Source organism: Choristoneura fumiferana, chromosome 17 (genome assembly GCF_025370935.1).
Source record: "Choristoneura fumiferana chromosome 17, NRCan_CFum_1, whole genome shotgun sequence".
NCBI classification, from domain to species: Eukaryota; Metazoa; Arthropoda; class Insecta; order Lepidoptera; family Tortricidae; genus Choristoneura; species Choristoneura fumiferana.
This window is the reverse complement of record NC_133488.1, coordinates 18,991,205-19,009,324: the sequence shown is the minus strand read 5'-3', so window position 1 is coordinate 19,009,324 and position 18,120 is coordinate 18,991,205. Positions and strand designations below refer to the sequence as shown.

General features: G+C 36.4%; 1 protein-coding gene across 1 annotated transcript in view; it reads right to left on the bottom strand.

The window, feature by feature from the left end:
* Cht6 (Chitinase 6) overlaps positions 1-17,922 on the bottom strand; it is a 99,100-nt gene extending 81,178 nt beyond the window's left edge. The window contains exon 1 of the mRNA XM_074100490.1: positions 17,669-17,922. Coding sequence (XP_073956591.1) covers positions 17,669-17,716 — 48 coding nt within the window. The 5' untranslated portion in view covers positions 17,717-17,922. The remainder of the gene's footprint in view (positions 1-17,668) is intronic.
* Positions 17,923-18,120: the final 198 nt, after the last annotated feature.

Genomic DNA, 18,120 nt, shown 5'->3' with positions numbered 1-18,120 from the left:
TAAGATTATGAGGCGTGTGTCCAGCAGTGAGACGTATATATATGTAATGAATGACGAGTTTTATGACCTATGATTGAAATATTCCAAATCGCTGCCACCATTTTTCTTACTAATACTGACATCAAGCAGCAGTGCTTGAGTTCCTGCGTTCCGGTGGAGATAGAGCTGAAGACTTTTCACTCTATTTTATAAAAAGACTAATTTTAAATGCCCGTAGTTTTCCCCCGTGGGAAATTGAAAAGGCAGGCTCTCTGTGGAAATTTACAATACTCCCCATGCTAGTACACCTCTATGATACTCAAGAAATATGTGTGCCAATTTTTTTTTAGCGGTCTATTGCCTGTTTAGCGTATTTAGTCATTAAGTCACGTCGCCTGCATGTATGTATATATGTAAATAATTTATTGTACATAAGACACAAAATAATACAAAAAGAAAACAACAAAACCAAAAGAGTACGAGTAGAGTAACGAGTAAGAGTAGAGTAAAGGCGAACTTATCGCTAAAAGGGATCTTTTCAAGCTAAACTAGAAAGGAAAACTCAAAGATAGGCAAACAGTAATAGTGAATATGTAAAAGACCACCAGAAAACTAAGCAATACAAAATACATCATCATTCACGGTAAATTTTACCACATATCCTGTTGTTTTGTGCAAATTTAGATAGCATACAATCTTCGCACATTAACTTCGCTTACAAGCGCAGACGCAGGCCTTGTACAACGAAGTTCAAGTTTTGCACTTTGTGTCGTGCCGTCCCGCTCATACTAATAGTATTTAATAGTAGAGTAAGAGGGACGGTATGATACGAACTTCGAATTCAGGAGTAGCCTTCTCCAGGCGTTAAAGCAGCCGATACCGCGGTAACGGTCTTGCCACGACTAGCGCGATATTTTGCTGTACATTGCGTGTGTTGGCTAATGACTGCTGTGAGATGGCTGGCTTGACCGAGCGTGGACCAAGAAATAGTCGCTGCGTCGCTTCTAGTATATAGTCGTGGTCCAGCCGTAACGTAACGCTGCGGTCTGCGGTTGCTCTTAGTGCTTATGATGCCCTAGTTATAGGGTTTGATAGAAATAGTAGGCTGTTTTTTAGATAATGGGTAGCTGGTGGTTTCTATAATTACATAGTTGTTTGGAACAGATTGATTTCTTAGTTTTAAATAAAGAACACTTTCCCCCTTATTCATAAACGACAATCAAACCTATTTTAGTTAAAATGCCGCTAAAATTCGTTTGTCCTTATCTGTGACTTCGACATTTGTATTTGTTAGAAAGGGACAAAGCATTTGTTAGTTAACATAGGCTTGTTAAGTTTTATGAATAAGGGGGTTAGTCTGTATCTCATGATAGTACGAGCTAGCAACATTTTGGTTTATTATATCAAATATAGTGCCAAATTAAAATGGAACCGGAAGGGATACTTCTGCGCCGCAAGCATGAGACGGGCACTAGCAGAAGCAGACCTAGGAGGAGATGTCGTGATGATTTGGACCGTTTCCAGTCAGACTGGCAAGAGTTGGCCAAAAGTAGTTTAGTAGTAGTTTTGATACTAGAGGGCGCTGCTGCCCTATCCCACGTAAAGTCCTTTAATCACCTTTGACTGGTGACACTCTTTCCCGGCCTGGATAATACCGACCCTGTTATTCGCGTACATGCCCATAGAAGCTCATGTCGTTTCTATGGCCGCTCACACGAAAAACAGGGTCGGTATTTCCATGTCGGTATTATCCGGGCCGGAAAAGAGTGTCATGCGCCTTTTAACACACACACGAGAAGAGATATCTCCGTCATATCTTAACAGCGCCGGGAACGGCGCGGCACTAAAGTAACCGACCGTTTCCCTCCCTTCGAATCGGTTGTTCTATAACACTCATGCTTGTAAAACATTCGGAAATCACAAACTGATTTGTTTAAACAATACTTGTGCGGTAGAAGAAAAACTCGCCGCCTCGTAGTGGTTGTTGCAACACTCATTACTTAAGATCGAGTCAACATTATGAGAACGAGTCAATACTATCGTAACGTGTTTGAGTGGCCCACATAGGAGTTTAAATATGCAATGTGCGCTTTTAATTAACACGTATTTTACTTACTAGTGCAGCAGGGCTACTACGAAACTCGAAACTCGAAATTCGTGTCGTGCGGTCCCTCTCGCTCTCGTATTAAATAGTATGTGTCAGAGGGACCGCGCGACACGAACTTCGAGTTTCGAGTTTCGTAGTAGCTCTGCTGATAAATCCATAGCAATGAGTGATATCGCGAATGAATTCGCCGCTAGAGGCGCTAGTGTAGCGAGAGGTCTCCGAAATGTCAAATATATGTAGGATTTTTGGGTGAACTACGCGGGTTTATTTACAAGTAGAATAATTTTGAGAATATTTTGCAATACCTGAAGTTAATAATGGCAAATACGTGTTACTGGGCAATGCATGTCAGTGTTCTGAGACAGTTTTGTCTTTCGGAAACCTTTGTTTCTCCCTTTTTCCGAACAAAACGGGACTACGCAATACTGTGGCATGCTCGATATTTTTATGGTACGGTTTTAAGGTATTAAATACGATTTAAATGTAAGTTTTGTTTTCACGCCCGTAATAACAAACTAATCACTATACTTTAAGCAGGACCTTTGTCTACGGTGGCGCCAACTGGTGAGCGCGAAAACGGTAGCCCTCATTGACCGAGCGAGCATGAAGCGCAAGCAAAAATTAGACGTTTCAGCTTGGACAAAAATGCTTTCGTATAGCTGGCTGTCCGAATGCCCGGGATTTTCTTGTACAGAGAAATCATTTCTCAATCGATACTCGTGAAAATTTATGATCAGGTTCAATAATTATATGTTTCTTTGTTGCTTTAGTTTTTCGAAAATTTACAAGGTGACGGGCGTTAGGGATTGAAAATGAAAAAAACACTGAAGTTCAGATTGGTCCGAAACATGTCGGGCATACCTCGACCTATGCGTGTGTGACCCGACCCGTGTATCTTATTTTAATAAATGAATATTATAATTAAATAATTTATTATTCATTGCGGATATGGATAGACACAAGCAAATTTTAAACTAAATTTTTTGACAGTATAAGTATTCTTCAAGCACTTAGAGAATAAAATCCAAAAACAAAGAAATGTTCTGCATAATTACTAAATTATAAATATTAGCTATCATTTTGTTTCGTAAGTAATTGTGGTATATTATTTTCAGAAATTAATCACCACCGAACCGCAATAGAATTGACGCTAACACCGAAATTTTAGGAAGTGACTTCCTTCAAATAATAAACAATAGGCGCATTAACTAAGTTAATGTCGGCTAACGAGGATATCCGGTGCTCTCATGAGTACAATACACAATAAGATGGAGCGGTATCTAAATCTGCGCAGGAGGCTGCGAACAGGCACGCGAGGTCAGAAGGGGTAGGATATTCGTCTAACTATGGGGGTAATATAGCGATATCAACCCACAATCACAGTAGAGCTTGTCTAAGCTAAAATAACGCGTCCCTCAACTAAATCAGTTGATACAGCACGAGTCCTGGACTAGCGAAGAGCCAGGTTCGATTCCAGGCTCTATAATTTATTTTCTGATTTTTTCAATGTCTTCTAGTTACAGTAGGTATATTTAAGTACAAAACAAATGAATTCGATGTGTTCCGCTATACATAGATAGTGCCACGAGAGTTGAAGTGAATGATTACACGCACAGCTACAAAAAGAACTGATTGCACAAAAAGAAAATGAATGAAATGAATGAGTAAATGTCAAAATCTTGCTGTCATTACACGACATGTTGTAGTTGTGTAATCATTCGGATTCGATTTGTAGCATTCGAACATGGCGGATGTAGACAATATCTAATTTTGCTGTTTAATTTCTGTTTCTTTGGCTAGTTGAAGTATAATTTTGATAGTGTTTTATGCGGCGATTAACCTTAACAGTGAACAGTGATCACAAAATTCTTTATTGCTCTCATGTCTGACATTTTATAATGCGCAAATTGTCTCTACGTGGTTTCTGGAATTTTACTATCAAGTTGCAAAAACTACAACCACCGTACAACGTCCCTCTCAAAGAGAGTTTACTTTGACACTGGCGAAATTGTCCTATTAATTAGGACAGAAAAGCCATATTTTAAAAGAAGAAGAAGATGTGTAATCATTCACTTCAACTTTCGTGGCACTACCTTTAAAATAATTCTGATTCAAGTAAGCAAAACAAGTGTACTTTAATTATTTGAGGAGTAAGAAAATTGGTTTTCTGTATACTAACTAATAAAAATTTGCCCAGTGGCGTGGCGTCTTAACAACTCGATTCCCACCGGGTCACTAAATTTTTGATGTGTCATCAGCAGGGCTACTACGAAACTCGAAACTCGAATTTCGTGTCGTGCGGTTCCTCTGACACTTATATTATTTAATACGAGAGCGAGAGGGACGGTACGATACGAACTTCGAGTTTCGAGTTTCGTAGTAGCCCTGCAGTGATGATACATATTTCAAAGCTTGTATAATGTAACTCCAAATTGTTGTATTCGGATAACAAACTCACGCTTCCCACTATCAGGATTGCCTAACGAAAATGTTTACTATACGCCACTGATACTTACACTATTATTAACTCCTAGCCGTGGACGGCAGCCTTCTAGCAACAATGGCCGTTTCCTACCCGCTGGGAACTAGTCAAAGAACCTTGTGCTATCGTAGGATTCGTTTGCGTCTAAGATATACATGGCTTAATAATTACGGATTGTTTTGTAATTATTGTTTGGAGATAAATTTTATGGATGTCTAGTTATACTTTGTCGGTGTTTTGATGAATTCAAGGGTACTAAGAAGACGCGTGCACTTACGATTTTAAATTTTGACTTTGTAAATAAATAGTGTTACTTAGTGTGAATTATAAAGGACATTTTTTAGTGTATAAACATTAAAAACAGCGGCTGTGAGTGCTTTATTGAAGTCGGCTCTTGTGAAGTGTGTGTGTGTTTTTGGCTCTGGTATAAAGTTTGCATTTTGGCGGTTAATAGTATAATCGTTTCCGCTTTTTGCCATCGATTTATGGAAAACTTGTAACTATCGATTGACATACGTAGTTCCACCTTTTTGAACTTCCTTAAACCTTACCTAAGTATTATCATAAGTCTTAAGCACCCTCAAGTAGTTCAAAACCCTTTTCGAAGTCAGAGTCTTAATAATTGTCATTCAAAAAGGCTGTTCACTGGCTCAACTATTCTTTAACGCACGCGGAATCCCATTTTACATATAACAATTATTTCTGTCATACAGTATAGGATGAGGGTAGCCAGATATAGTGAATGTGATAGCGCGTTACACAAAACGATCTCTGATCCATGACTTAACCTTTCAAGGAATGCACGAGTTAACTGATGATTATGAAATATAAGCAAGTACCTAAACTATGTCCCGTGACCAGATCGACTAACAAACGGGTTTGGTTAGAAAGTGGGCTATTTGTGAACATGTCTTTTTATATAACTCGCTTCCGGCCCGTGGTGATGCTCGCTTTGGTATGGTAGCTATTGTATGTAGTTACCTACCTAAGACATCTTTTATATTTTCTAACTTTTTCTTTAATATATTATCCCGCCCGTATAGATGCGAAGGATTGTCAACGCTTTAGAACCGTGATATTAAACCTATGGTCCTCGGACTTCTGAGGTCCACACGTAAACCCAAAATTTAAAAAAAAATATGTAAAAATATATTAAGTAGATGAGATATTGTATATATTAGATGCAAACATTTTTAAAGAATATTACAGAAGTGCTAGATGTCGGTGGTAATTTGTCGCTTTATGTTTTTAAAATAATCATGTATGTTAGGAAGAACATATGTGATTTTCCCACTGACGTCGATAAGCCAAAGGCTACTAGAAACACATAGGGAAGCTTAAAGTTCCATCTTACAGACGGGCTAAAACCAAAAAGTTGTTTCTGGGAAATTGCATACGTTTTTATAATAAAATTCTAAAAAATATTATAAATGAAACGGATACAAAATTCAGATCTATTGTCAAGAAGACATTAATATCAAAGACGTATTGTAAAGTTAATGATTATATCATGGACAGGAATATTTGGAAATAATTCCGATCCGCATTAGCGATCCCTTCAAATAGCGAACCTACTGTGTTAAAAATAAAGTTGTGTTAAATACTTGTGGTGTATACATATCATTTAATAATATTGTAAATCTGTTTTAAAAAAAATATACCTCGTTGAGTTTCTTGCCGGATTCTTCTCAACGGAGGTTTTTCCGAACCGGTGGTAGATTTTTTTTGACATTCATAAGTGCTTGTTATGGCCTAAATTGAATAAAGATATTTTGACTTTTGACTTTTTGACTTTTTTGAAAGGTTGAGAAACACTGTGCTCAAGCTTCAGTTAGAAGCAGTCTTTGACTGAAAGTTAAAGAACTCGTCAAAATTGAAGAATGTGTGCTCGAGAAGCAATTCATATTACTGATGCAACAATAGCCGCATTGATTGTATGGGGGTAATATAGTGGGTGATATAAGAAAGGCGTCGCGCGCGGCCGCGCACGCGCAGCCAGGTGCCTTCACATCCGTATCGTGTGTCGATTATAACCGCAGATGACTATCCACTTGTTACTGGGGCTCCAAACTTCGGTGACCTTCGCGATCCTTCTTTACCAGACTCCATTGAGCACTTGGTGACAGCAACATTCTGCTGCAGGGATAAACAAGCCTACCTACTCATTTCTCAACTAGCAACGCATTCGTAACTCAGCTTAAGTTATGGATGTCCATGGGCGGCGGTGATTGCTTTTCATCAAGTGACCCGCCTGCTCGTTTGGCCCTATCATATAAAAACCGGCCAAGAGCGTGTCGGACACGCCCAAAATAGGGTTCCGTAGCCATTACGAAAAAATTAAGTATATTTTTCTAATGATTTCGTATTTTATACGGAATCTTCCAAGTTTAGGTAAAATAAAAAAAAATCAGGTAAATTTATACCTTAGGCTGCTATTTATTTTTAAACTACTAATAATTGATGATTGATGTTGTGCTTGTAAATTTGTGTGTGTTTCTTGATGTTAATATTATGTTTCTTGTTAATAGTGGAAACTGTTGTAGCTACCGTAATATTTTTATGTGTTTTATACTTTGTATTATTTGAAGCTGTTTGTTAAAATAAATTTCAATCAAACTTAACCGTTATAGTTTTCCGTGTTTTCCTTGTAAGTTTGACTTACTATCATCCTGAATTTTTTCAAATTTTTCCACCCACCAGTTTAGATTTTAGAGGGGGGGACGCCCGATTTTAATGGTTTTAAAAGACCTATCCAACGATACCCCACACTATAGGGTTGGATGAGAACAAAAAATCACCCCCACTTTACGTCTATGGGAGGTACCCTAAAAAAAATTTATTTGAATTTTTTTATAGTACTATTTTGTCGGCATAGTTTTCATATATATCCGTGAAAAATTTTAGCTTTCTAGCATTGATATTCTCTGAGCAAAGCCGCGGACGGACGGACAGACAGACAGACATATATATATTATGTTCTTTCAATTTCTTTGACGGTATTGTTGTTTTAAATAACAAATTATATTTGTCTTCTGAGTCGCTACACTCTTGCGAGTGGCCTTTATCGTTGGCTGAGGAGTTGAGGATCAGCATTGAATCATAAATATAGGTAGGTAGGTAGGTACCTATCAAAAATGTGAAATCACAACTCCAGAGTGTTGACTTTAGTTTTTAGTGATCCACATACATATGTATATCATGGATATCATCTCTCGATTGCATTTATAACGGAACTGTATTGATGAGGTCATGAGTTCAGGGACTCTTAGAATGCTCATGAGGGCATGTTCGTGACCAATTTGCTCTTTATATCAGAGTATAAAGGTCAACGGTTTTAGATAGTTCAAAGTAGGATTGCTTGTACCTAAATCAGGGAATAAAAAATGTATTAAGTATCTATAAGTAGCTTTTAAGAAATAAATCGGCTAAGTGCGAGTTCATATCGTATACTGAGAGATTTGTATAAATTTAAGTTTATAATTCATAGTATTTAGCCCTCGGGGTCGAAGGCTGGCTAGAGCTGGCTAGAGATCGTAAAATCATGGGGTAGTCTGATGTTGGATGGAGGCCAAGACCCACTTTGGATCACGCGCCCTGATAGTAAAGTAAGTATTTCATAGTATTTCTATGAAAAGCTAAGTTTTTTTTCCAGTTTAGTGATTTCTAGACTTTTCCTTTACCTACTTACTTGTGCCGTGAGAGCTTACTAATTCTTACAAATAAAAATTATAGATTTCATGTATTAAAAAACAATAACCAAAAAACGCTATAATACAAAACTTCGTTATCAGCTAGATGTCCACATCTTCACCACTCCACCACCACTTCCAAGTATACTGTGTACTGCACTGCGGAGCTACTACAAAATTCAAATATCGAAGTTCGTGTCGTTCCGTCCCTCTGACACTTATACAATTTAATACGAGAGTGAGAGGGACGGTACAATACAAACTTCGTTTTCGAATTTCGGAGTAGGCCCTCTGTCTACTGTCTGCAGAAAGCGCACGGTGACAACATTCCTCGGTGTCCTACTCGTTGACATTGCCGCGCCCCGAGGCCACGCCTTAACTAAGAATAAATTACTAGTCACTTGTTACCCTCTTATCACTATGTATTTTTTTCGCTCTTTTAGGCCCGTTTCCACCAGAGATGTGCAAGGATGTGTTGCGGGGAATGTGTTTTTCATGAACCAGTGAGGGCAATCGTTTTTTTGTCTTACTAGATGGCACCACTGTTGCGTAAGGATCTAGGTGTGGCTTTCAAAGTCTGTTATTACGGGCGTGAAAACAAAATTTAGATTAAAATAATATTTAATACATCTTAAAACCGTACCATAAAAATATAGGTAGAGCAACCACAGTCTTGCGTAGTCCCGTGTTGTTCGGAAAAAAAATTAGGAAAAAGTTTTCGAAACACAAAACTGTCTCAAAACACAGACATTCATTGCCCCTTATCGCATAATTGCCATAATTAATTTCAGGTAATCCAAAATATTCTCAAAATTATTCTAATTATATAAACCCGCGTAGTTCACCCAATAACTATGAGATATGACATTTCAGAGACCTCACGCTACACTAGCGCCTCTAGCGGCGAATTCATACGCAATAGAAACTTCAATTCATTAGAAACGCTCAATTTACTAGACCGGGTATATTTTGAAATTTACAGTGCGATGGTAATGTTCAAATTTTTTATTGATTCATTAATAAATAAATGTATGAATGTCTTTGAAGTGTCTTTGCATAGTAGACTAAAAAACTGCTCTACCAATTTTCATGGCCACTTTATACAATATTTAAGGTGGTTCTAAGGATACACCTTTCCATTTCTTCCGTGGATGTCGTAAGAGGTGACTGAGGATATAGGTTAAGGTATACCGTAGGCGACAGTAGCAACCTATTACTATGTTCCGTTTTTTTCAAACTTAAAACCTAAAATTGTAAAAAGTGGCTCCGAAGCGGTAACGTTTTGTGTGCTCTGCCTACCCCATTTGGGAATACCGTGATGTTTGTGTGTGTGTGTGTGTTCTAATGATCCTCGAGTGGTGACTACCAACCAGAAAACGAAGCATTGACAGCTATCTTTTATACTTAGTACGGTAAGTACTCCTCTTCGTGTTTTTAATGTTTTAATGTTTTTGGGCACAAACGCACAATTTAACTTAGATTTGTGACTTAGATCAAACAAACTTATATCTAGCATTAACCAATAAACATGCCATCGTTACATAATACATGAAATTAAAGTATGCCATGTTTTTAAGAAAGCTTTTATTTTACAGAAATAACATTACGTAATTATTTAAGGGCTTAAATTAAATCCTGACTGTAGCCCATGTGGCTATATATTCTCAAAGCCCATTAACTTCCACTTTAGTTTGCCGCCACAGGCATCTTGATTGATATGATAATTTCTGCAAAAGGCCACTTCCCGAACGTACGTATACATATCCACCGGGGCTATTACGAAACTCGAAACTCGAAGTTCGTGTCGTGCGGTCCCTCTGACACTTACACTATTTAATACGAGAGCGAGAGGGACCGCACGACACGAACTTCGAGTTTCGAGTTTCGTCGTAGTTTATGGTTTTTCTTGTTTACGAGTAAATTGAGTTTAAAGGCCATTGAAGGCAAGAGACATCGTGACGACCTTGACATTATGGAACCGGATTAATTCCGGAGATCCTCCGGCAGAACTATTTCATGAATCATTAAATTATAATTACCATGTTGAGCCCCAGTTACTTAATCATTTTAAGTTTCGACTACATTCCTGCTATTTTATAATAAAGTGAAGCTGTGTGTATTTTAGCTGACATTGCGTATCTAAACATTCTCGACGATTTTCGTTTCTGATTATGAAAAGCTTTGTTTACACGTTTACACTTTACTACCTTGTACCTGTCACTTCATGTTTGATACCTAGTTTATATAAAATTGACAGAAGGCTTACAGACTCTGTCAACTTGAAAGTTCGACTTTAGCGACATATTTATTCATTTCATAGGGACTTGTTTAAAAATTGATAGACCACTTATTTGGGTGATGGTACATAATGGTTAAAAGCTAGAATTAAATAATAACTATTCTTATTTTTCCAAATTCAAACAAAATCGGTCGTTCGTCATAATGCTTGGTGTAAATGTAATTATTGTGTAAGGCAAATATCGGTGCATTGGCGTTATGAAACGCTGTTGCGCGTGCGCCAGTTTTTGTCTCGATGGCATAATAACGTGTAAACTTTAAGTGGGATCCGAGAGTTGCTTGTCTGGCAATATTTTAAGAAACCAAAATGAAGAACGACTTTATTGAATATTTTATTTTAGGAAAGAGAGAAAGAAGGAAATAAAAAAAGAAAGAGAAAGTAAATTCTTTTTCGTGATATAAACAGAAAAAAAATGTAACAAAAAATCTCAACTCCGGATCAAAAAAAAAATTGAAGAAATGTGTTTTTTAAAACTACATAAAAGCAAAATAAACAGATTACTATTGATGTTATTTCCTTACTAATGAATTACTTGCTATTTTTAAGTAGGTATAATAAATAAATATCACGGGATAATTGATACCAATTGACCTAGTCCCAAACTAAGCAAAGCTTGAGCTATGGGCACCAGGCAACGGATAAACATACTTAAATATGTAGACAAATACATACTTAAATACATATTAAAGAAACACCTAAGACACGAGAACAAACATTCGTATTATTCATACAAATATCTGCCCTGGCCGGGAATCGAACCCTGGACCTCGCATGCTTCGTAGTCAAGTTCTCTAACCACTTGGCCATCCGGTCGTCAAATAAATATCGTAGTTCATTATGAAACGGCTGAACCGATTTTGATAAAACATGTCTAAGAACCATCACTGGAAAACCTACTTTCAAATAAAAAAACGCATTGAAATCGGTCCACCCGTTTAAGAGCTATGGTGCCACAGACAGACACACAGACACACATAGCGGTCAAACTTATAACACCTCTCTTTTAGCGTCGGGGGTTAAAAATGGACCTGCGCAAAGTCACGCTCAAGTCAATCATTATTTATTTACTTCTTAGACTAATTAACCAACTAATATTGCTGACTAGCCATCAAATGCATACGTAAAAAATAGCAACATCTGTGCGACACATGTATATTTTGTGCAAAACTGTACTAACTAACTAACTGTACTGTGTGCTGTGTGACTGTATAACTCTAAAACCTTGATTGAAACCCACTATTAACAAATAAAATATTTCATTTCATTTCAAAAATCTACAGATATAAACCATTTTAAGTTAAAATAAAGAATGGGCATAATCTTGTAAAACATCATTTTATATCCGATGTTAATGAACACGCAACAATACTACACCATCTTATTTATAACTTACACTTTTTTTTGGCATGTTAAAACCAACTTAATTTTTATAGTAAGAAATATCATTAATCTTAATTAAATTTTATGTGTATTGTATAATTACAACATGTTATAATATGTTTATTATCATACACAGACAAGATTAATCTTAAAAGGGCTTACAGCTAATTCATAAACACTTTGAGTTCAAACTTTACATTCAAATCATTGAATTAAATTATATGAGATTGTTCATTAAACGTCATTGCATGTAACATTGAATAGAACTTGATGAAGAGACGCGTTGAACTCTTTTGTATGGAAACACATAACCAGTTTAGCTAGAGCTCTAAAGGCATAGTTGTTATTGGCAACCACGGGTCTTACTTGGATGGCTTAGCACGTGGCTAGAACATAAAAGTATGACTTAACTATCACTTTTTCACTTTAACCAGTAAAAAGGCTTAATCCCATAGCTTTTGCGTGGAATATGCCTTTGTTCTTGACTTACAATAGCGTGTAAAGCGACTAACGAGATTAGAACAAACAATTGTTATATCTGTTATGATTAATGACCTTGAATTGGGAATTAGTCGTTTATGGAATTCGCGAGAAATTTTGTTATGATATTTGTATTTTGCGAACTATAATCTTAGCACAAAAAACTTAAAACACGTCTGAGACACGTCTAAAATGACAGTTTTCTAGGATCTGACATGTGTTAAGCACACGTTCAACGATCGTCTAAGTCTTTGTGATAGCCTGGTTAATGTTTATAATCTTACTGATATTATAAACGCGAAAGTTTGTATGGATGGATGTTTGTTACTCTTTTTCGTAAAAACTACTGAATGGATTTGCATGAACTTTGGCATACAGGTAGTCTAACTTTGGGGGCGGCAGACGTGAGCTTGCCTTCGGAATCCAAAAGCTTAATGGTTACTTGACCTGAAATGTATATTTCAGAAATAGATTATTATTATTTATTTTTTTAATTTTGTGACGGTTCCACTGAACGTAGATATAGTTAGTGTTTAGTTTTATAAGTATATGGGACCCCATACATCCCTTTATTATTATTATTATTTTGTATTTTTTTCTTTAATTGTATACTGTAGTTTTGAAGTATTTTATTTGTAATTATTTTAAAAGATAAAGATAAAAGATAAAAATGTTTTATTTGCTTAAACATGAGTAATAGTTAAATACAGTTGGTACACATAAAAAAGATAAGAAGTCCTACATGTTTTACCTTACGGCGTACAAATTGTTTATTGCAGTAAAAGTTTTATTTTGAAAAAATGACTTTTTGCCAAATTTCTTGCAGCGCATTCTTCTTGGCAATGATGGTCTTTCCGAAAGCGCTGGTAGTTTAAAAAATGACGTGTAAAAGTGCCCATTGCGACCTGTTTACGGAATAAGTGATTTGAATTTGAATATATAGCCTGGATCAACATAGGCTGGATCAGCATAGCATAGGAAAAGTTAGGAAAAGGAATGTTTTAGTGTTAAGAAATAATAAACATGAAGTAGTTCATAAGAATAGAACTAAGCGTTTCATACATAGCAATTTAAAAAAAATGTCAAAAAAAATATTATGTATTGTTTCATAAGAAAAACTATAGTGTATGACGAAAAATATTATTGTTATAACATTTTTCTTCTCAGCCACCCCCGAAATGAGGTGTGACAGTATAGATACAGATACATACTTAGTTGTAAGTAATAAGCAAGAGTAAGCCACGTGAAACAGTATTACACGGACGCTCGAACCGAACACACGTGTTTCCTTTCTCTCTTTCTCAGACCCACGTTTCCCACACCTCATTTAAACTATATACGAATTCTGCTCGAGCGAAGTCGCGGGCAAAAGCTGGTATAATATATTTTAGTATTTTGATAAGATAACGAGTAGGCGGGTCACCTGATGAAAAGCAATCCATTCGCAGCCGATGGACACACAACATAAGTAGAATTACAGGTGCGTTTCAGCGTTTTGTTGAAAGAGTACCAACGCATTTTGAAAATAGCTATACTTAGCGACACAACTTAGCTTGAGAGATACAACTGTATCATCAAATTTTGTATGTACCTACTTTGAACTGCAATTTAAAGGACATTATACATATTATTAAAAAGATAGTGAGTTATATGTATACATGTTCTATCATATTCGGAATCAGTCAATTTTTCTGACATTTGAGCTGTCACAAAACTTTCGCAAAAATGTCGCTTACTCAATTTCTCCTTTCAACCGTCGATATGTTATTTTATTTAATACCATTAACTTAAAAAAATCAAAATAAAAAGCATTCTGCGTGGAATGCACGGCGGGTGCAGCCAAGGACGTCGCACCTCTTACTAGCTATGTTTACCGCGCGACTCTGCTTGCGTAACCAACTAATCTCCATATTCATTTGTCCGTAACTGTCACTTTGACAAAACCCTAGTATTTTATAAAGGATTTTAAAACTTTTAGCGTTAAGCTTTGATACCCGAACAACCTAATATCGTGTATCGTGCGCTTAACATCAGCAGGGCTACTACGAAACTTGAAACTTGAAGTTCGTGTCGTGCGGTCCCTCTGACACTTATACTATTTAATACGAGAGCGAGAGGGACGGTACGATACGAACTTCAATTTTAGAACTTCGGAGTAGGCCCTCTGCCATCTGCATATCTACTGTATGTCATAACATCAGCATTGTTACTACTTACCTACTACATACATATTTTTACTACATCCGGATTTAGATTGACTTTATTGGGCTATTTTACTTCCTGTCAAAATTGACATTCGTTTAAAAAATAGGTGAGAGTGAAAAAATTTACTAATGATTAATGACGAATGATTTAAATACCAATTTTAGTGCCAGTTTCTCTATTGCTTGCTATGGACGACTCCCCGTAAATCAGTAAATTCTACAAGTACATGAACTGGGAGTTACTATGATATTATCGGTCATCTATCTCCATAGGATCTTCGACTTTTTTTAAAGGTTTTCATACTTTTTTTTTGCCATGCACTTGCTCAACGAATTCTAAGATTTTTTATGTTTCGTTGGTGGGAGTCCCCGGTGGTCAGTTGGTTGGACACCTCGGGCGCATAAATCCACAAGGGGTGTAGGTTTGAATCCCGTCCGAAACCCGTCCCCGAAACCTTTTTGACCGAAAACCTTTTTGGTTTTGAAAAATTGTTAGTACCTAATTAACTTAATTAATTATCGTCTCATTTAAGTAGCTATTAAACTAACCTGTATTGTTTGTTATTGAAACTTGCCATAATGTATAAATAACAATTCACGTTTACTTTACTAATACCTACTCGTAGTACTGGTACTAGATACTAATCTAGTAATTAATTAAGTTTCAAGTATTTCGGCTTTTTAATTAATATTTAATTAAAACCAGTCTTGTAAGTTATTGTACAAGCGCTTGCAGCTCCTTGATGGGTACTTCTAATTATTATTTAATTTATGAACATATTTGTTTAATTACTTATATCGAAGCCGAAAGTAGGAAAGTTCAGTTCAAAGTAAATATAATAAAATCGCCGTAAACTGGAACCAAAGTACGACTTTGTCTTAGTAAACCATAGAAACAATAATACTACTTAGTATTTTACTCGTTTTTACCCGCGGTCGCTTAACCATCATATTTAGCCGTGGAGTCCTGGATTTTACTGAATTTTTAAAGTAATTTCCAAAAATTATATCGTCATTTAAGTTTTTTAAAGAATACCCGTGTTGAATTTCATGTCTCTAGACTTAGACTTGACCACATACAAATAAAGCCCTACTTTAATTTAAAAAAAACCGGCCATGAGCGTGTCGGACACGCCCAAAATAGGGTTCCATAGCCATAATGAAAAAATGAAGTAATATTTTTCTAAGGATTTCGTATTTTATACAGATTCTTCCAAGTTTATGTATATTTTATACCTTAGGCTGCTATTAAAACTACTAATAATTCTCAAGAAAGCTTAACAGTTATAGTTTTCCTTGAAAGTTTGATATTCTTACTACCATCCTGATTTTTTCAAAATTTTCCACCTACCGGTTTAGATTTTAGAGGGGGGGACGCTCGATTTTAATGGTTTTAAAAGACCTATCCAACGATACCCCACACTATAGGGTTGGATGAGAAAAAAAAATCAGCCCCACTTTACGTCTATGGGAGGTACCCAAATATTTTTTTTTTCAGTTTTTTATTGTACCGTTTTGACGGCATTGTTTTCATATATATCGGTGAAAATTACAGCTTTCTAGCATTGATATTCCTTAAGCAAAGCCGCGGACGGACGGATAGACAGACAGACAGACATGGCGAAACTATAAGGGTTCCGTTTTTGCCATTTTGGCTACGGAACCCTAAAAAGGGGTCCTGGCAACAGATTTGATGGTTTCTGTCCAACGAGTTGGTGATCAACCACGTGGCTTGCTTCAACTCTGCTCTTAATCAAATTGCTCCATTTTATCAGTTCAGAGAGTTAAACTTCAGAGAGTTTAGGAATTTATTCTGATCCCGTGGGAATATCGGGATAAAAACTTGATCTTGAACATGAAAGTACCGTGAGACTCACTCATATTAAATATATTGAAGACATGTCGGGCTAAACTCGATTTAAGACGTGAGAAAACTTGGTCTATGTAATTTTCTCGAGATCTCGATCGAGGTCTATCTGACATAGGTACCAAATAAATTTCATCCAAATTCGTTCAGCTGTTTCAGTGTCGAAAAGTGACATACACACGCTCATACACCCACAAACATTATCAATTAAGTAATTACAAAAAAAAAGATATATCTGATATTTTCGGATTGGAATTCACGTTTGAAGGTTTTAATGAGAGGGAAACAATATGTAATTCTTTCTTTTACAGTGGATTTCTACGCACTACAAGTTTCACGCTTACATAAAAATCTGTCTCGGGAAAAACTGGAAAATAATTATAGGTACCTGAATGCTCATAGAATAACTATGATCAACCATAATTTCTACGCGGAGTTGTGGGCAGATAACATGCAATTTTCCTTCTACCTTTTACCGTGATCACTTGAGATATAGATACGAGGTACAGTCAGTAACTGGTGGAAAATCTGTTTTAAAATGTGAACCGCAAAGCGCGTTTTAACCTATGTCTAAATACTTGACCCCATATCCTATGCCTAGTCATTATTAACACCCGCCCAAGATCCGTCGCTACGCATATTACGCATTTAAAGTAAAACCATAAAAATATGCGAAAACAATATTTTATGAATAAAGAAGCGGAGAAATCTTTGCAAATCGAATTCGGTGAAAATCGTTGACGACGCCGCAACCAGTTTGTTATTTAACGGCTTTCGGTAAAAGCGGGAAATTTAGTTACGTATCGATTAATTATTTATATGTTTAGGGACATTATGTCACGAATTGAATCAAGTTTTTTTTTTAAATACTTAATTATAAATACAACCCAAAGTACGAAATTAAACATCCCGGAACTCACAGCGGCAAACTTTTTTTTTAAACAATTACACTGGTTTATGGAGTTACTATATTCAGCCTTCTCTTGGAATGTGTCAAGTGCGATGCGTACACGATGCAGTTTTGTTTCTTTACCTGTTTCACGGTAGGTAAATACTCGGCGCCAATACGGTGAAGTAAAAGGAACAAATACCTAAAGGTCGTTAGTATTGATTACTTTTTCAAGTACATCTTGGTGTCCGTATAATATATCGTTAATAATAAAATATTATTTTTGACTCACCATCTTAAAAATTATGCCGATAATATTACTCCTGTCGAAAAGTCCCATGTCGTGAAAATGTTCACAAATCCTTACAAGTTTCTAATTAATTTAATTCCAGCACAAGTGTTCAATCACATTATTCACTAGCACAACTAAATTTAACACTTAAAGCACTGACCGAGTATCACGCATATAAAAAAATAAATTAAAAAGTCAAGTCGCGTTCGATTCGGAATTTAAAGTTTTGGCGGGAGCGTCGACTCGCGCGGACAGCGCGCCACAGACTGGCAAGATGGCGGGTTTTTTTGACGGTTCACACGAGCCGATTCACTTTCTACGACCTTACGTTGTATGCGACTTGTAATTAAGCATAAAGTTTTACGTAAGCAGGCGATGTAATCCTCGTCAGCTTCGATTTCCGCGAAATTATTTTTGCTGCAATTTTTGGGAGCGTCTTCCCGGCTGACGCA